Genomic DNA, 19846 nt, shown 5'->3' with positions numbered 1-19846 from the left:
CCACCTCTTGATGAGGGACACAGACCCCAGATCCCTCCTCTTGGTGAGGGACACAGACCCCAGATACCTCCTCTGGATGAGGGACACAGACCCCAGATACCACCTCTTGGTGAGGGACACAGACCCCAGATACCACCTCTTGATGAGGGACACAGACCCCAGATACCACCTCTGGATCAGGGACACAGACTCCAGACACCTCCTCTTGATCAGGGACACAGACCCCAGACACCTCCTCTTGGTGAGGGACACAGACCCCAGACACCTCTTGATGAGGGACACAGACCCCAGACACCTCCTCTTGATCAGGGACACAGACGTTCAAGTGTCGACTAGTTTAACTAAAAAGATGTTGAGCTGAGGCAGGCTGAGGCAGGCCACTGTTAGCTGAGGCAGGCCACTGTTAGTTCAAGTTAAGCTTGTAGTCCCTGAAGTGTCTGGGGTCTGTTGAGTCAATATAAATGAATAGACAGTCAAGTATCAAAGACCTGCAGCCCAGGTAGGCAGGTAGTGTCTGGTATTCTCCCACTGGCTGGTTCCAGGCTTTATTATTACGTGTCTAGTTGCTTCCCTTTGAGAGCTGAACAAAACAAACACTATCTGGGATCCCCCAACACATTACTACTCACTCTTTTACTTTGTTTCACATTTCAGTGAAGTTAAAGAAAATAAACAAATAAAATCAAGTTCATATTCAGCCTGGATGACACAAAATAAGCTGACATTATTTAAATTATTTATTTATTTCTCCAGGAGAGTGTGAACTCTGATAGAGATAGAATGACTAGAATAGAATACAGTATATTTAGACGGTTTCTCTTACCCATGATAGAGACGTCATACTCGATCTGGAAGAGGGCCTCCTGGCCACACTGGTTGAGCACGGCGAGGGCATCCCTGTGGTTGGCACTGTGGAGGGGCACCCCATCTAGACTCATCAGACGATCCCCCGGCTTCAGACTACCCTCTCTACAGGAGGACCGGACGGGGGACGGGACAGGTAGAGATAGAGACGGAGGCAGAGGAGAGAGAGGAAGGGAGAAGAGAGAGACGCACAGGGAGAGGGGGAGACACAGGAAGAGGAGGAGACACAGGAAGGTAGAGAAAGAGAAACGGTAGAGATGGGCAGAGAAGAAGAAGGGGTCACTGTTATTTGGTTCAATAAACAAGGATAGATGAACTAGTAAATCCAGATTTTGTTCCTGACCATGTGACCTGACCAGAGATATTATACAAGACGTATGGTGGTAGATGCACAGGGTAGATCCTTTTCTGAGTTCATAACAACGTCCTTGTTGTAAAAGGAAAAAGGAGTAAATGAAGATGTCTTCTATCCAACCCAAGCTATCTAAATCGACTTTCATACAACTGTTAGGCGATTTGTGACATTTGACCACAGTCCTAGGAGACAACAGAGGAGACAACAGAGGAGACAACAGAGGAGACAACAGAGGAGACAACAGAGGAGACAACAGAGGAGACAAAAGAGGAGACACAAAGGAACGCTGACTGTGTCACACCCTGATCTGTTTCACCTGTCTTTGTGATTGTCTCCACCCCCCTCCAGGTGTCGTCCATCTTCCCCATTATCCCCTGTGTATTTATACCTGTGTTCTCTGTTTGTCTGTTGCCAGTTCGTCTTGTTTGTCTAGTCAACCAGTGTTTTTGTCTCAGCTCCTGCTTTTATCAGTCTCTCTTTTTCTCGCCCTCCTGGTTTTGACCCTTGCCTGTCCTGACTCTGAGCCCGCCTGCCTGGTCACACTGCCTGACCCTGAGCCTGCCTGCCGACCTCTACCTTTGCCCCACCTCTGGATTACTGACCTCTGCCTACCCTGAGCTTGCCTGCCATCCGGTACCATTGCCCCACCTCTGGTTTACTGACCCCTGCCTGCATTGACCTGTCTGTTGCCTGCCCATGTTGGAATATTAAACCATTGTTAATTCGACGTTGTCTGCATCTGGGTCTTACCTTCATACCTGATAGACTGAACCAAAGACAGAGATGGAAGATGTCTCAGACAGTCACAGGCTACATAACAGTCTCGTAGTTGAGCGAGAGAGAAAGAGAGAGAGATGGGGTGGGGGGAGCGAGAGAGTGAGCAAAGGACAGAGGGAAGGAGAGATGGAGGGAGAGGAGAAGGAGGGAGGGAGAAGCATGGCATATTCTCTTCCACTTTCTGCATTCTGTCACATTGTATTTAAGGGACCTCATCTCCAACAATGTTCTGTAACTAAATTCTTGGACTATCATACAAATGGCAGAGAAAACCCAAGTAGCATTTACATTCCCTGTGCCAAAGTGGTATAAATCCAGTTTCATTATGGCAGACTGCACCCTCTGATCTCCTTTCTCTCCTTCTACCTCTCCTCTCCTTCTGTCTCCTCTCCTCTCTCATTCTGCATCTCCTCTCTCCTTCTACCTCTCCTCTCTTTTTTTTCTCCTTCTACCTCTCCTCTCTTTCTCCTTTCTCTCCTTCTACCTCTCCTCTTTTCTCTGCTCTTTCTCCTTCTACCTCTCCTCTCTTTCTCCTTTCTCTCCTTCTACCTCTCCTCTCTTTCTCCTTTCTCTCCTTCTACTTCTCCTCTCTTCTCTCCTCTTTCTCCTTCTACCTCTCCACTCGTTCTCCTTCTACCTCTCCTCTCTTCTCTCCTCTTTCTCCTTCTACCTCTCCTCTCTTCTTTCCTCTTTCTCCTTCTACCTCTCCACTCGTTCTCCTTCTACCTCTCCTCTCTTCTCTCCTCTTTCTCCTTCTACCTCTCCTCTCTTTCTCTCCTACCTCTCCTCCATTTCTTCTCCCCTCTCCTTCTACCTCTCCTCCCTTTCCTCTCCTCTCTCCTTCCTCTCCTCTCCTTCCTCTCCTCTCTCTCTCCTACCTCTCCTCTCTCTCTCCTACCCTTCCTCTCTCTCCATCTACCCCTCCTCTCTCTCGCTTTCTACCCCCTCCTCTCTCTCCTTCTACCCCCTCCTCTCCTCTCTCTCTCCTTCCACCTCTACCTTTCCTCTCTCCTCTGTCTACTCGATCCCTCGCTCTCTCTCTCACACACTCTCTCACTTCAGCGTCGGCTGAAATTTCTCATCCCTCTTATTTTACATGTGGGTAGGAAGAGTGAAAACATATGCATAAGTAACTAGCACCAGCCGACATATTCAGGAGACACATTAATTTTCAATATCCCTCTCAGCCAAACCCACACAGAAAAAAATGTCTCAAATGACACCAGTAGTGCACTACATATGCACCCTATATAGCAGTGCACTATAACATATAGTACCAGTCAAAAGTTTTAGAAGACCTTTTTCTTTATTTGTACTATTTTCTACATTGTAGAATAACAGTGAAGACATAAACTATGAAATAACACATATGGAATCATGTAGTAACCAAAAAAGTGTTAAACAAATCAAAATATATTTAAGATTCTTCAAAGTAGACACCCTTTGCCTTGATGACAGCTTTGCACACTCTTGGCATTCTCAACCAGCTTCATGAGGCAGTCACCCTGGAATGTATTTCAGTGTGTCTTGTTAAAAGTTAATTTGTGGAATTTCTTTCCTTCTTAATGCGTTTGAGCCAATCAGTTGTGTTGTGATAAGGTAGATGTGCTATATAGAAGATAGCCCTATTTGGTAAAAGACCAAGTCCATATTATGGCAAGAACATCTCAAATAAGCAAAGAGAAACGACAGTCCATCATTACTTTAAGACATGAAGGTCAGTCAATCCGGAAAACTTCAAGAATTTAAGTAGTTTCTTCAAGTGCAGTCGCAAAAACCATCAATGATGAAACTGGCTCTCATGAGGACCTGCACAGAAAAGGAAGACCCAGAGTTACCTCTGCTGCAGAGGATAAGTCCATTAGAGTTAACTGCACCTCAGATTACAGACCAAATAAATGCTTCACAGAGTTCAAGTAACAGACACATCTCAACATCAACTGTTCAGAGGAGACTGCGTGAGTCAGGACTTCATGGTCGAATTGCTGCAAAGAAACCACTACTAAAGGACACCAATAAGAAGAAGAGACTTGCTTGGGCCAAGAAACATGAGCAATGGACAATAGACTGGTGGAAATCTGTCCTTTGGTCTGATGAGTCCAAATTTGAGATTTTCGGTTACAACTGCCATGTCTTTGTGAGACGCAGAGTAGGTGAACGGATGATCTCCCCATGTGTGGTTCCCACCGTGAAGCATGGAGGAGGAGGTGTGATGGTGTGGGGGTGCTTTGCTGGTGACATTGTCAGTGACATATTTAGAATTCAAGGCACACTTAACCAGCATGGCTACCACAGCATTCTGCAGCAATACGCCATCCCATCTGGTTTGCGCTTAGTGGGACTATCATTTGTTTTTCAACAGGACAATGACCCAAAACACACCTCCAGCCTGTGTAATGGCTATTTGACCAAGAAGGAGAGTGATGGAGTGCTGCATCAGATGACCTGGCCTCCACAATCACCCGACCTCAACCCAATTGAGATGGTTTGGGATAAGTTGGACCGCAGAATAAAGGAAAAGCAGCCAACAAATGCTCAGCATATGTGGGAACTCCTTCAAGACTGTTGGAAAAGCATTCCTCATGAAGCTGGTTGAGAAAATGCCAAGAGTGCGCAAAGCTGTCATCAAGGCAAAGGGTGGCTACTTTGAAGAATCTAAAATATATTTTTAATTTGCTCAACACTTTTTTGGTTACTACATGATTCCATATGTGTTACTTCATAGTTTTGATGTCTTCACTATTATTCTACAATGTAGAAAATAGTAAAAAATAAAGAATAAAGAAATTAGGTGTACTGTAGCTCCAGGGGCCCTGTGCTCCTCTGTGCTCCTCCAGCTGACCCTGTGCTCCTCTGTGCTCCTCCAGATGTCCCCCGTGCTCCTCCAACTGACCCTGTGCTCCTCTGTGCTCCTGCAGCTGACCCTGTGTTCCTCTGTGCTCCTCCAGCTGACCCTGTGCTCCTCCAGCTGACCCTGTGCTCCTCTGTGCTCCTCCAGCTGACCCCGTGTTCCTCTGTGCTCCTCCAGCTGACCCTGTGCTCCTCCAGCTGACCCTGTGATCCTCTGTGCTCCTCCAGCTGACCCTGTGCTCCTCTGTGCTCCTCCAGCTGACCCTGTGCTCCTCTGTGCTCCTCCAGCTGACCCTGTGCTCCTCTGTGCTCCTCCAGCTGACCCTGTGCTCCTCTGTGCTCCTCCAGCTGACCCTGTGCTCCTCTGTGCTCCTCCAGCTGACCCTGTGCTCCTCTGTGCTCCTCCAGCTGACCCCGTGTTCCTCTGTGCCCCTCCAGCTGACCCTGTGCTCCTCCAGCTGACCCTGTGATCCTCTGTGCTCCTCCAGCTGACCCTGTGCTCCTCTGTGCTCCTCCAGCTGACCCTGTGCTCCTCTGTGCTCCTCCAGCTGACCCTGTGCTCCTCTGTGCTCCTCTGTGCTCCTCTGTGCTCCTCTGTGCTGTGTGTTGTATCTTGTGGGAGCAAAGCATACGACATAGTTTCCATCTCACTAAAGCTAGACAAAATAAAGTCATATTCTACTCTATTCCTTTTCATTGATTTACTACTCTGTTCCATTCCACACGGGGAATAAGGTGTCACACCATGTTCCACATTACCTGTCTGCAGGACCTCCTGGTCTGACGTATGTTACCACTAGCGGGCGAGATTTGTTCCAGTCTTCGTGTGAGCCCCCTGAAACATCACATTAAACAGACCGCTTGAGGAAATGGTTTGGTAATACAGTACGGCATCGCTTTTAAATAGGGCATCTGCCTGACCGTCATCAGTTTGGTCCCGTGTGGCTCAGTTGGTAGAGCAAGGTGCTTACAAAGCTAAGGATCGTGGGTTCGATTCCTGCTGAGGGTCACCCATATGACAGTACGTTGGAGAAAGCGTCTGATAAACAGGCATATATTATATACAGTATATTCATTTGCATCAAAACTATTGTCTAATAAAAGTATGCATTGAAGAATCTCAAGAATATTTATGTTGAAGAATATTTTTACTCAGTTTCACTAACCTTTTATGACATCCACAGTTAAACATGTCTTCCATGCTAACTGTGCTGTAAATGTTGGATTGATTTCCCTACAGCCTAAATGACTTAGTCTTTTATTGATCTGTGGATGGCGTTGTTAAGAGATTAGCATTTCCAATTGGTGGACTGCTGAGGCTAGCTTAAATGAATTTGAGTGTTCCTCCTTTATGGGTCAGCTGTGACTGGAACACAATCAACCTCGACTGTAGTGGAAACGGGCGGGTGCCAGGTTTGTCTGTGTCATGCAGGGGTGTCAAACTCATTCCACGGAGGGCCGAATGTCTGCGACCTTTTGGTTTTTCCATTCAATTAAGACCTAGACAACCAGGTGAGGGGTGTTCCTTACTAATTAGTGACCTAGACAACCAGGTGAGGGGTGTTCCTTACTAATTAGTGACCTAGACAACCAGGTGAGGGGTGTTCCTTACTAATTAGTGACCTAGACAACCAGGTGAGGGGTGTTCCTTACTAATTAGTGACCTAGACAACCAGGTGAGGGGTGTTCCTTACTAATTAGTGACCTAGACAACCAGGTGAGGGGTGTTCCTTACTAATTAGTGACCTAGACAACCAGGTGAGGGGAGTTCCTTACTAATTAGTGACCTAGACAACCAGGTGAGGGGAGTTCCTTACTAATTAGTGACCTAGACAACCAGGTGAGGGGAGTTCCTTACTAACTAGTGACCTAGACAACCAGGTGAGGGGAGTTCCTTACTAACTAGTGACCTAGACAACCAGGTGAGGGGAGTTCCTTACTAACTAGTGACCTAGACAACCAGGTGAGGGGAGTTCCTTACTAATTAGTGACCTAGACAACCAGGTGAGGGGTGTTCCTTACTAATTAGTGACCTAGACAACCAGGTGAGGGGTGTTCCTTACTAATTAGTGACCTAGACAACCAGGTGAGGGGAGTTCCTTACTAATTAGTGACCTAGACAACCAGGTGAGGGGAGTTCCTTACTAATTAGTGACCTAGACAACCAGGTGAGGGGAGTTCCTTACTAACTAGTGACCTAGACAACCAGGTGAGGGGAGTTCCTTACTAACTAGTGACCTAGACAACCAGGTGAGGGGAGTTCCTTACTAACTAGTGACCTAGACAACCAGGTGAGGGGAGTTCCTTACTAATTCGTGACCTAGACAACCAGGTGAGGGGTGTTCCTTACTAATTAGTGACCTAGACAACCAGGTGAGGGGTGTTCCTTACTAATTAGTGACCTAGACAACCAGGTGAGGGGTGTTCCTTACTAATTAGTGACCTAGACAACCAGGTGAGGGGTGTTCCTTACTAATTAGTGACCTAGACAACCAGGTGAGGGGTGTTCCTTACTAATTAGTGACCTAGACAACCAGGTGAGGGGAGTTCCTTACTAATTAGTGACCTAGACAACCAGGTGAGGGGAGTTCCTTACTAATTAGTGACCTAGACAACCAGGTGAGGGGAGTTCCTTACTAACTAGTGACCTAGACAACCAGGTGAGGGGAGTTCCTTACTAACTAGTGACCTAGACAACCAGGTGAGGGGAGTTCCTTACTAACTAGTGACCTAGACAACCAGGTGAGGGGAGTTCCTTACTAATTCGTGACCTAGACAACCAGGTGAGGGGAGTTCCTTACTAATTAGTGACCTAGACAACCAGGTGAGGGGTGTTCCTTACTAATTAGTGACCTAGACAACCAGGTGAGGGGTGTTCCTTACTAATTAGTGACCTAGACAACCAGGTGAGGGGTGTTCCTTACTAATTAGTGACCTAGACAACCAGGTGAGGGGAGTTCCTTACTAATTAGTGACCTAGACAACCAGGTGAGGGGAGTTCCTTACTAATTAGTGACCTAGACAACCAGGTGAGGGGAGTTCCTTACTAACTAGTGACCTAGACAACCAGGTGAGGGGAGTTCCTTACTAACTAGTGACCTAGACAACCAGGTGAGGGGAGTTCCTTACTAACTAGTGACCTAGACAACCAGGTGAGGGGAGTTCCTTACTAATTCGTGACCTAGACAACCAGGTGAGGGGAGTTCCTTACTAATTAGTGACCTGGACAACCAGGTGAGGGGAGTTCCTTACTAATTAGTGACCTAGACAACCAGGTGAGGGGAGTTCCTTACTAATTTGTGACCTAGACAACCAGGTGAGGGGAGTTCCTTACTAATTAGTGACCTGGACAACCAGGTGAGGGGAGTTCCTTACTAATTAGTGACCTAGACAACCAGGTGAGGGGAGTTCCTTACTAATTAGTGACCTAGACAACCAGGTGAGGGGAGTTCCTTACTAACTAGTGACCTAGACAACCAGGTGAGGGGAGTTCCTTACTAATTAGTGACCTAGACAACCAGGTGAGGGGAGTTCCTTACTAACTAGTGACCTAGACAACCAGGTGAGGGGAGTTCCTTACTAACTAGTGACCTAGACAACCAGGTGAGGGGAGTTCCTTACTAACTAGTGACCTAGACAACCAGGTGAGGGGAGTTCCTTACTAACTAGTGACCTAGACAACCAGGTGAGGGGAGTTCCTTACTAACTAGTGACCTAGACAACCAGGTGAGGGGAGTTCCTTACTAATTAGTGACCTAGACAACCAGGTGAGGGGAGTTCCTTACTAATTAGTGACCTAGACAACCAGGTGAGGGGTGTTCCTTACTAATTAGTGACCTAGACAACCAGGTGAGGGGTGTTCCTTACTAATTCGTGACCTAGACAACCAGGTGAGGGGAGTTCCTTACTAATTAGTGACCTAGACAACCAGGTGAGGGGTGTTCCTTACTAATTAGTGACCTAGACAACCAGGTGAGGGGTGTTCCTTACTAATTCGTGACCTAGACAACCAGGTGAGGGGAGTTCCTTACTAATTAGTGACCTAGACAACCAGGTGAGGGGTGTTCCTTACTAATTAGTGACCTAGACAACCAGGTGAGGGGTGTTCCTTACTAATTAGTGACCTAGACAACCAGGTGAGGGGTGTTCCTTACTAATTAGTGACCTAGACAACCAGGTGAGGGGTGTTCCTTACTAATTAGTGACCTAGACAACCAGGTGAGGGGTGTTCCTTACTAATTAGTGACCTAGACAACCAGGTGAGGGGTGTTCCTTACTAATTAGTGACCTAGACAACCAGGTGAGGGGTGTTCCTTACTAATTAGTGACCTAGACAACCAGGTGAGGGGTGTTCCTTACTAATTAGTGACCTAGACAACCAGGTGAGGGGTGTTCCTTACTAATTAGTGACCTAGACAACCAGGTGAGGGGAGTTCCTTACTAATTAGTGAACTAGACAACCAGGTGAGGGGAGTTCCTTACTAACTAGTGACCTAGACAACCAGGTGAGGGGAGTTCCTTACTAACTAGTGACCTAGACAACCAGGTGAGGGGAGTTCCTTACTAACTAGTGACCTAGACAACCAGGTGAGGGGAGTTCCTTACTAATTCGTGACCTAGACAACCAGGTGAGGGGAGTTCCTTACTAATTAGTGACCTAGACAACCAGGTGAGGGGTGTTCCTTACTAATTAGTGACCTAGACAACCAGGTGAGGGGTGTTCCTTACTAATTAGTGACCTAGACAACCAGGTGAGGGGAGTTCCTTACTAATTAGTGACCTAGACAACCAGGTGAGGGGAGTTCCTTACTAATTAGTGACCTAGACAACCAGGTGAGGGGAGTTCCTTACTAACTAGTGACCTAGACAACCAGGTGAGGGGAGTTCCTTACTAACTAGTGACCTAGACAACCAGGTGAGGGGAGTTCCTTACTAACTATTGACCTAGACAACCAGGTGAGGGGAGTTCCTTACTAATTCGTGACCTAGACAACCAGGTGAGGGGAGTTCCTTACTAATTCGTGACCTAGACAACCAGGTGAGGGGAGTTCCTTACTAATTCGTGACCTAGACAACCAGGTGAGGGGAGTTCCTTACTAATTAGTGACCTGGACAACCAGGTGAGGGGAGTTCCTTACTAATTAGTGACCTAGACAACCAGGTGAGGGGAGTTCCTTACTAATTAGTGACCTAGACAACCAGGTGAGGGGAGTTCCTTACTAACTAGTGACCTAAACAACCAGGTGAGGGGAGTTCCTTACTAATTAGTGACCTAGACAACCAGGTGAGGGGAGTTCCTTACTAACTAGTGACCTAGACAACCAGGTGAGGGGAGTTCCTTACTAACTAGTGACCTAGACAACCAGGTGAGGGGAGTTCCTTACTAACTAGTGACCTAGACAACCAGGTGAGGGGAGTTCCTTACTAATTCGTGACCTAGACAACCAGGTGAGGGGAGTTCCTTACTAATTAGTGACCTTAAGTCATCAATCAAGTACAAAGGAGGAGCGGAAACTCGCAGACACTCGGCTCTCTGGGGACTGAGTTTGACACATGTTGTGAAATGAATGGATAGTCTGCATGCCAAATGGCACCCTATTCCCTACATAGTGCACTACTTTTGACCAGAGCCCATAGGGAATAGGGTGCACTACTTTTGACCAGAGCCCTATATAGGAAACAGGGTGCCATTTGAGACGCAGGCTGTGTAATGAATGCATAGTGTAGTACCTCTCATGACGAAGCCGAAGCTGGTCCCTTCTTTGTGCAAACATATCTCCATTGTCTTGGAAATCACACCTGAGGTACTGTCTGGTGCTGGGGGAGAGAGACAGAGAGACAGAGAGAGAGAGACAGAGACAGAGACAGAGAGACAGAGAGAGAGAGACAGAGAGAGAGAGACAGAGAGAGAGACAGAGAGAGAGAGAGAGACAGAGAGAGAGAGAGACAGAGAGAGAGAGAGACAGAGACAGAGAGACAGAGAGAGAGAGACAGAGAGAGAGAGACAGAGAGAGAGACAGAGAGAGAGACAGAGAGATACAGGAAGAGAGAGGCTTATGAATGATGTCACCACCATTAAATCACAGGTTTTACTGGGCTCACTACCAGGAACCAGCGGACAGCAAAGATAAATAGACATATTCATTATTACAAACCCGGAAAGGTCAGGCAGAATTGGATAGGCGTGTAAAATTCAAGTGGCTGTTTTACTAGAATGGAAGGTCAGGTAACACACAGACCTCTTACTGGCAACCCTAATGTCAGACTGGCAGACCACGTGACCTGAGCAGGTAAAACTCTAGGCAGTGGCTGATAACTGGGACCTGTAGTGTTTCCCTGAGCAGGTCATGTGATTGAGAAAACTCATATTACAGCCAAGTTCCAGATTGACCCCTGGTGACTGCCCCCCTGGTTACTGCCCCCCTGGTCCCTGCCCCCCTGGTCCCTGCCCCCCTGGTTACTGCCCCCCTGGTCCCTGCCCCTCTGGTCCCTGCCCCCCTGGGCACTCCTATAGACCTGCGTTTAGATATCAGCAGTATTAGATTAGTAGTGTTAGATTAGTAGTATTAGACCAGTAGTATTATATTAGTAGTATTAGATCAGTAGTATTAGATTCGTAGTATTAGATCAGTAGTATTAGATTAGTAGTATCAGATTAGTGGTATCAGATTAGTAGTATCAGATTAGTAGTATTAGATTAGTAGTATTAGATTAGTAGTATTAGATTAGTAGTATTAGATTAGTAGTATTAGATTAGTAGTATTAGATCAGTAGTATTAGATCAGTAGTATTAGATTAGTAGTATTAGATTAGTAGCATTAGATTAGTAGTATTAGATTAGTAGTATTAGATCAGCAGTATAATATTAGTAGTATTAGATCTGTAGTATTAGATCAGTAGTATTAGATTAGTATTATTAGATTAGTATTATTAAATTAGTAGTATCAGATTAGTAGTATTTGATTAGTAGTATTATATTGGTAGTATTAGATTAGTAGTATTAGATCAGTAGTATTAGATTAGTAGTATTAGGTTAGTAGTATTAGATTAGTAGTATTAGATCAGTAGTATTACGTATTATATTCGTAGTATTAGATTAGTAGTATTATATTAGTAGTACCAGGTTAGTAGTATTAGATCAGTAGTATTATATCAGTAGTATTAGATCAGTTGTATTAGATTAGTAGTATTAGATTAGTAGTATTAGAACAGTAGTATTAGATTAGTAGTATTAGATTAGTGGTATTAGATTAGTAGTATTGGATTAGTAGTATTAGATCAGTAGTATTATATTAGTAGTATCAGGTTAGTAGTATTGGATTAGTAGTATTAGATTAGTAGTATTAGATTAGTAGTATCAGATTAGTAGTATTAGATCAGTAGTATTAGATTAGTAGTATTAGATTAGTGGTATTATATTAGTAGTATTAGATCAGTAGTATTAGACTAGTAGTATTAGGTTAGTAGTATTAGATTAGTAGTATTATATGAGTAGTATTAGATTAGTAGTATTAGATTAGTAGTATTAGATTAGTAGTATTAGGTCGGTAATATTAGATTAGTAGTTTTAGATTAGTAGTATTAGGTCGGCAGTATTAGATTAGTAGCATTAGATTAGTAGTATTAGATTAGTAGTATTAGATTAGTAGTATTAGATTACTAGTATTAGGTCGGTAGTATTATATTAGTAGTATTATATTAGTAGTATTAGATTAGTAGTATTAGATTGGTAGTATTAGATAAGCAGTATTAGATTAGTAGTATTAGATCAGTAGTGTTAGATTAGTAGTATTAGATTAGTAGTATTAGATCAGTAGTATTAGATCAGTAGTATTATATTAGTAGTATTATATTAGTAGTATTAGCAGTATGGTAAAAGCTTGGCCTTTGATTGGTTGCATTTCAACATATTTGTCTTCTTCTTCCTGGATCTAAGGAGGTGTCTAGCAGGTACAGGAGTTTGAATTCAGACTACAACCCAAGAACAATAGTCAGCCCGTCCTACCTGATGGGGGCAGTTCGTACTCCACTTCCAGCACAACTCGCTCTCCCACGTTCTTCAACAGACTGATGATCTCTTCATGTCTCAGCTTAGTCAGGTTGATACCATTCACTGACTTAATGTAGTCGCCCACGTTCAACTGATCACTCCTAGGACAGGAACATATAGATGTACATAAAACATCAATTATCTAATATTGATTATCCTCATTTTAGATCAGCTTGGTCAGGTTGATGCCATTGACTGACTTGATGTAGTTACCAACGTTTAGCTCATCACGCATTAGACAGGACCAGAGATACAACATTATCTAGCTCATCACTCATTAGACAGGACCATACTGTAGATACAACATTATCTAGCTCATCACTCATTAGACAGGACCATACTGTAGATACAACATTATCTAGCTGATCACTCATTAGACAGGACCATACTGTAGATACAACATTATCTAGCTGATCACTCATTAGACAGGACCATACTGTAGATACAACATTATCTAGCTCATCACTCATTAGACAGGACCATACTGTAGATACAACATTATCTAGCTCATCACTCATTAGACAGGACCATACTGTAGATACAACATTATCTAGCTCATCACTCATTAGACAGGACCATACTGTATATACAACATTATCTAGCTGATCACTCATTAGACAGGACCATACTGTAGATAAAACATTATCTAGCGGATCACTCATTAGACAGGACCATACTGTAGATACAACATTATCTAGCTGAGCCCTCATTAGACAGGACCATACTGTAGATAAAACATTATCTAGCTCATTACTCATTAGACAGGACCATACTGTAGATACAACATTATCTAGCTCATCACTCATTAGACAGGACCATACTGTAGATACAACATTATCTAGCTGAGCCCTCATTAGACAGGACCATACTGTAGATACAACATTATCTAGCTCATCACTCATTAGACAGGACCATACTGTAGATACAACATTATCTAGCTCATCACTCATTAGACAGGACCAGAGATACAACATTATCTAGCTGACCACTCATTAGACAGAACCATACTGTAGATACAACATTATCTAGCTTATCACTCATTAGACAGGACCATACTGTATATACAACATTATCTAGCTGATCACTCATTAGACAGGACCATACTGTAGATACAACATTATCTAGCTGATCACTCATTAGACAGGACCATACTGTAGATACAACATTATCTAGCTGAGCCCTCATTAGACAGGACCATACTGTAGATACAACATTATCTAGCTCATCACTCATTAGACAGGACCAGAGATACAACATTATCTAGCTGACCACTCATTAGACAGGCCCATACTGTAGATACAACATTATCTAGCTCATCACTCATTAGACAGGACAAGAGATACAACATTATCTAGGTGATAATAATATATATCCCACCTTTCATTAAACCTACAGGCTTCAGAATCCACAACAGATGAATAGCATGACGTTGGTTAAAGTCTATTCTCTTTAAACAGAATTTCAAATCAATACTTTCCTAAAATCGATAACAATCAAACTCTATAGTTTGGCAACTAGTTTGGGAGAAAACACATTTCAGGACAAAAAATCTATTCCATCTATTCTACAACAATAACATTCTGGTTCCGAGTTCCACACAGACAAACAGATAGGACCAGACAGAGTTAATCGATAAGTTCTTTGTTGGTTGTGAGTGCCAGGTAGATAACTTGTGGTTTGAAGTATTCAAGGCGGACTCCACAGGAAAACTGTTTATGATGCTGCGTTTCTTGTAGTAGGATTGTGCGGTAGAGCGGTACATGTAGGTAGAGAGTTTGAGAAAGGAGAGAGTTTGTCAACAAGTAAATAGAATGTCAATCAAATATCCCATGTTACAAAGCCTACCACAGTATGACTGTGAATAACAATAAATTACATTTTGTTGGAAATATAGATCGACCTACTGTATAGAGATTAACAATATGATGATGCTAGTTACTTAACGTTCCAAATGAAAACAGAAAGCAAGCTCCTGTCTTCGCATACATCCACCAGATTAAAGGACGTCTCATACACCCACTTAATTAAATGACGTCTCATACACCCACTTAATTAAATGACTTCTCAAACACCCACTAGGTTAAACGACTTCTCATACACCCACTAGATTAAAGGACTTCTCATACACCCACAAGATTAAAGGACTTCTCATACACCCACTAGATTAAAGGACTTCTCATACATCCACTAGATTAAAGGATTTATCATACACCCACTAGATTAAAGGACTTCTCATACAACCACTAGATTAAAGGACGTCTCATACACCCACTAGATTAAAGGGCTTCTCATACACCCACTAGATTAAAGGACGTCTCATACACCCACTAGATTAAAGGACTTCTCATACACCCACTAGATTAAAGGACGTCTCATACACCCACTAGATTAAAAGACTTCTCATACACCCACTAGATTAAAGGATTTCTCATACACCCACTAGATTAAATGACTTCTCATACACCCACTAGATTAAAGGACGTCTCATACACCCACTAGATTAAAGGATTTCTCATACACCCACTAGATTGAAGGACGTCTCATACACCCACTAGATTAAAGGATTTCTCATACACCCACTAGATTAAAGGACGTCTCATACACCCACTAGATTAAAGGACTTCTCATACACCCACTAGATTAAAGGACTTCTCATACACCCACTAGATTAAAGGACTTCTCATACACCCACTAGAATAAATGACTTATCATACACCCACTAGATTAAAGGACTTCTCATACACCCACTAGATTAAAGGACTTCTCGTACACCCACTAGATTAAAGGATGTCTCATACACCCACTAGATTAAAGGATTTCTCATACACCCACTAGATTGAAGGACGTCTCATACACCCACTAGATTAAATGACTTCTCATACACCCTGCTAGATTAAAGGATGTCTCATACACCCACTAGATTAAATGACTTCTCATACACCCACTAGATTAAAGGATGTCTCATACACCCACTAGATTAAAGGACTTCTCATACACCCACTAGATAAAATGACTTCTCATACACCCACTAGATTAAAGGACTTCTCATACACCCACTAGGTTAAACGACTTCTCATACACCCACTAGATTAAAGGACTTCTCATACACCCACAAGATTAAAGGACTTCTCATACACCCACTAGATTAAAGGACGTCTCATACACCCACTAGATTAAAGGACTTCTCATACACCGATTAGATTAAATGACTTCTCATACACCCACTAGATTAAAGGATGTCTCATACACCCACTAGATTAAAGGACTTCTCATACACCCACTAGATTAAAGGACTTCTCATACACCAACTAGATTAAAGGACTTCTCATACACCCACTAGATTAAAGGACGTCTCATCCACCCACTAGATTAAAGGGCTTCTCATACACCCACTAGATTAAAGGACGTCTCATACACCCACTAGATTAAAGGACTTCTCATACACCCACTAGATTAAAGGACGTCTCATACACCCACTAGATTAAAAGACTTCTCATACACCCACTAGATTAAAGGACTTCTCATACACCCACTAGATTAAATGACTTCTCATACACCCACTAGAATAAAGGACGTCTCATACACCCACTAGATTAAAGGATTTCTCATACACCCACTAGATTGAAGGACGTCTCATACACCCACTAGATTAAAGGACTTCTCATATACCCACTAGATTAAAGGACGTCTCATACACCCACTAGATTAAAGGACGTCTCATATACCCACTAGATTAAAGGACTTCTCATACACCCACTAGATTAAAGGACTTCTCATACACCCACTAGAATAAATGACTTCTCATACACCCACTAGATTAAATGACTTCTCATACACCCACTAGATTAAAGGACTTCTCATACACCCACTAGATTAAAGGACGTCTCATACACCCACTAGATTAAAGGATTTCTCATACACCCACTAGATTGAAGGACTTCTCATACACCCACTAGATTAAAGGACTTCTCATACACCCACTAGATTAAAGGACGTCTCATACACCCACTAGATTAAATGACTTCTCATACACCCACTAGATTAAAGGATGTCTCATACACCCACTAGATTAAATGACTTCTCATACACCCCACTAGATTAAAGGACGTCTCATACATCCACTAGATTAAAGTACTTCTCATACACCCACTAGATTAAAGGACTTCTCATACACCCACTAGATCGAAGGACTTCTCATACACCCACTAGATTAAAGGACTTCTCATACACCCACTAGATTAAAGGACTTCTCATACACCCACTAGATCAAAGGACTTCTCATACACCCACTAGATTAAAGGACTTCTCATACACCCACTAGATCAAAGGACTTCTCATACACCCACTAGATTAAAGGACTTCTCATACACCCACTAGATTAAAGGACGTCTCATACACCCACTAGATTAAAGGACTTCTCATACACCCACTAGATTAAATTACTTCTCATACACCCACTAGATTAAATTACTTCTCATACACCCACTAGATTAAAGGATTTCTCATACACCCAATAGATTAAATTACTTCTCATACACCCACTAGATTAAAGGACTTCTCATACACCCACTAGATTAAAGGACTTCTCATACACCCACCAGAGAAGACAGTGATGACAGATATACAAGCTGACAGATCAACAATGTCAACAGGCTATTATGTTGCAATCCAGGATTCTCAACCATTAGTGTCTTCCCACAGTCACTGTGAAGTACCATACGTCTGAACAGCGACACTACTCACACGATGAATACTGCTTTATTTATTGGTACATTGCTAATTAAGCTGATATTGTATCTTCATTAATTAAATATGCCAGTCCTGAGATTAATTCAGATTTTTACCTGTCCCACTTTCTTTATTCAGAGGAAAACAGTTTTGGATAAAATCCACTTTCTACATAAATTGTCAGCAGAGCAGCTCAACTGTAAGTCTCCTTTGGGGGGGGGGGGGGGGGGGGGGGAGCCTTCTTCCAAAAGCCAAACAGGTCAGTCAGTAGATTTACACATAATGACAAAAGACCAAGACTATGCGCCTATTTTTAGCATCGTCGTCCTAGTCGTTAAACAATCCTTTGGAAATCTGCCTCTAGTGAAATGAAAGGTCAGGTGGTTGTTCCTACATCAGGGCCTGATTAGCTGATACAGCATGACTGCATCTGTGGCTGTGAATGAGGGACTGAGGGGATGGAGGTTCAGGCGTAAGTCACGGATGATGTTGTCCTGTACAAGGCTGCACGCACGCACATTCAGTAAAAAAGTGAGCGAATAACTGTAAAAAAAAAAAAAAAAGTGGAGATCTCACCTGGCAGCCAGTCCTCCTGGTCGTAGGTTAGAGACGCGGGGTTTTCCATCCTTGTCTGTTCCTCCAGAGATCGTGAGGCCCAAGGTGCTGCCTTCCTTCTTAATCAGCTCTACTATCGTCACGCCCCGCAGATCTTCTACCCCAAATACAAACACAAGAACAAATAAACACAGGAGTCAAAGGACAGTATACATTGTATAGCAACCAAGCCTTCACAGCCAAAAGAACACACAGAAACACAGTCAATGGACAGTATACATTGTACAGTGCCTTCGGAAAGTATTCAACCCCTTTACTTTTTCCACATTTTGTTACGTTACAGACTTTTTCTAAAATGGATCAAATAAATAAAAATCTTCAGCAATCTACACACAATACACCATAACGACAAAGTGAAAACAGGTTTTTCTGAAATTTTTGAAAATGTATTACAAATAAAAAACTAAAATACCTTTACATAAGTAAGTATTCATAAGTATTCAGACTATTTGCTATGAGAATCAAAATTGAGCTCAGGTGCATCATGTTTCCATTGATCATCCTTGAGATGTTTCTACAACTTGATTTGAGTCCACCTGTGGTAAATTGATTTGATTGGACATGATTTGGAAAGGCACACACCTGTCTATATAAGGTCCCACAGTTGACAGTGCATGTCAGAGCAAAAACCAAGCCATTGTTATGTGGGGTGGAGCAGGTGAACCCAAGTGGAGTCTCAGACGAGGAGACAGGGATAAGGTAACCAAGGTATTTATTGAAAAGCGGGGGGTAGATGGGGTGCAGGCCAGGGGGAGCTCGGGCAGGTAGCAGGGAACCAGGGACTGAGGCTGTGGTCAGGGCAAGGGGAGTAGGGGCAGGTAAGCAGGCCTGGAGCGGAATCCAAGGAAGCATTAGAGCGGGGGTCCAGGGCTGGGAAGCTGGACTGATGAGACGAGGGACTGGAGACAGGGACCAGAGTCAGAGCGGACGGAACTGTAGCGGAGAGAAAAGCAGCATCAGGCTAGTGAAAACAGGCACCACAGGATAACAAGATCTATGCAGGAACAAACGGCTTGAAATGGAGACTGACTGAGCAGAGGCTACGATCTGGCAGTGTGGAAGTGGCACGGCTGAGTATTAGTAGGGGTCTTGACTATGGAGCAGGTTGCAGCTGGTGGGGATCTGCTCTGACTCCAGCACACCTGTCTCCACTCACACAGAGAGAGAGGGAGAGAGCACTGGGGGAGTGGCGGCAGGTTAGGGAGACACATGATGAGAAGTAGCGGGCGTGGCAGGGGCAGATGTAACAGCCATGAGGTCGAAGGAATAGTCCGTAGAGCTCCGAGACAGGATTGTGTCGAGGCAGAGATCTGGGGAAGGGTACCAAAAATGTTCTGCAGGATTGAAGGTCCACAAGAAAACAGTGGCCTCCATCATTCTTAAATGGAAGAAGTTTGGAACCAGCAAAACTATTCCTAGAGCTGGCCGCCTGGCCAAACTGAGCAATCGGGGGAGAAGGGCCCTGGTCAGGGAGGTGACCAAGAACCCAATGGTCACTCTAACAGAGTGCTAGAGTTCCTCTGTGGAGATGGGAGACCCTTCCAGAAGATTGACATCTTTGGCCTGAATGCCAAGCATCACGTCTGAGGGAAACCTGGCACCATCCC

The 19846-nt window shown here is 43.7% G+C and overlaps 1 protein-coding gene across 1 annotated transcript in view; it reads right to left on the bottom strand.

Annotated features, from left to right (window-relative positions):
- LOC120041897 (glutamate receptor-interacting protein 2-like) overlaps window positions 1-19846 on the bottom strand; it is an 86244-nt gene that overhangs the window by 34242 nt on the left and 32156 nt on the right. Inside the window, exons 3-7 of the mRNA XM_038986759.1 lie at window positions 18201-18336; window positions 12852-12997; window positions 10577-10663; window positions 5606-5681; window positions 824-969 (exon numbers count right to left, since the gene is read on the bottom strand). Coding sequence (XP_038842687.1) covers window positions 824-969; window positions 5606-5681; window positions 10577-10663; window positions 12852-12997; window positions 18201-18336 — 591 coding nt within the window. The remainder of the gene's footprint in view (window positions 1-823; window positions 970-5605; window positions 5682-10576; window positions 10664-12851; window positions 12998-18200; window positions 18337-19846) is intronic.

Source organism: Salvelinus namaycush, unplaced genomic scaffold (genome assembly GCF_016432855.1).
Source record: "Salvelinus namaycush isolate Seneca unplaced genomic scaffold, SaNama_1.0 Scaffold573, whole genome shotgun sequence".
Taxonomy (NCBI): Eukaryota; Metazoa; Chordata; class Actinopteri; order Salmoniformes; family Salmonidae; genus Salvelinus; species Salvelinus namaycush.
Note: the sequence above shows the minus strand (reverse complement) of the source record. Positions and strands in the feature narration are given on the sequence as shown.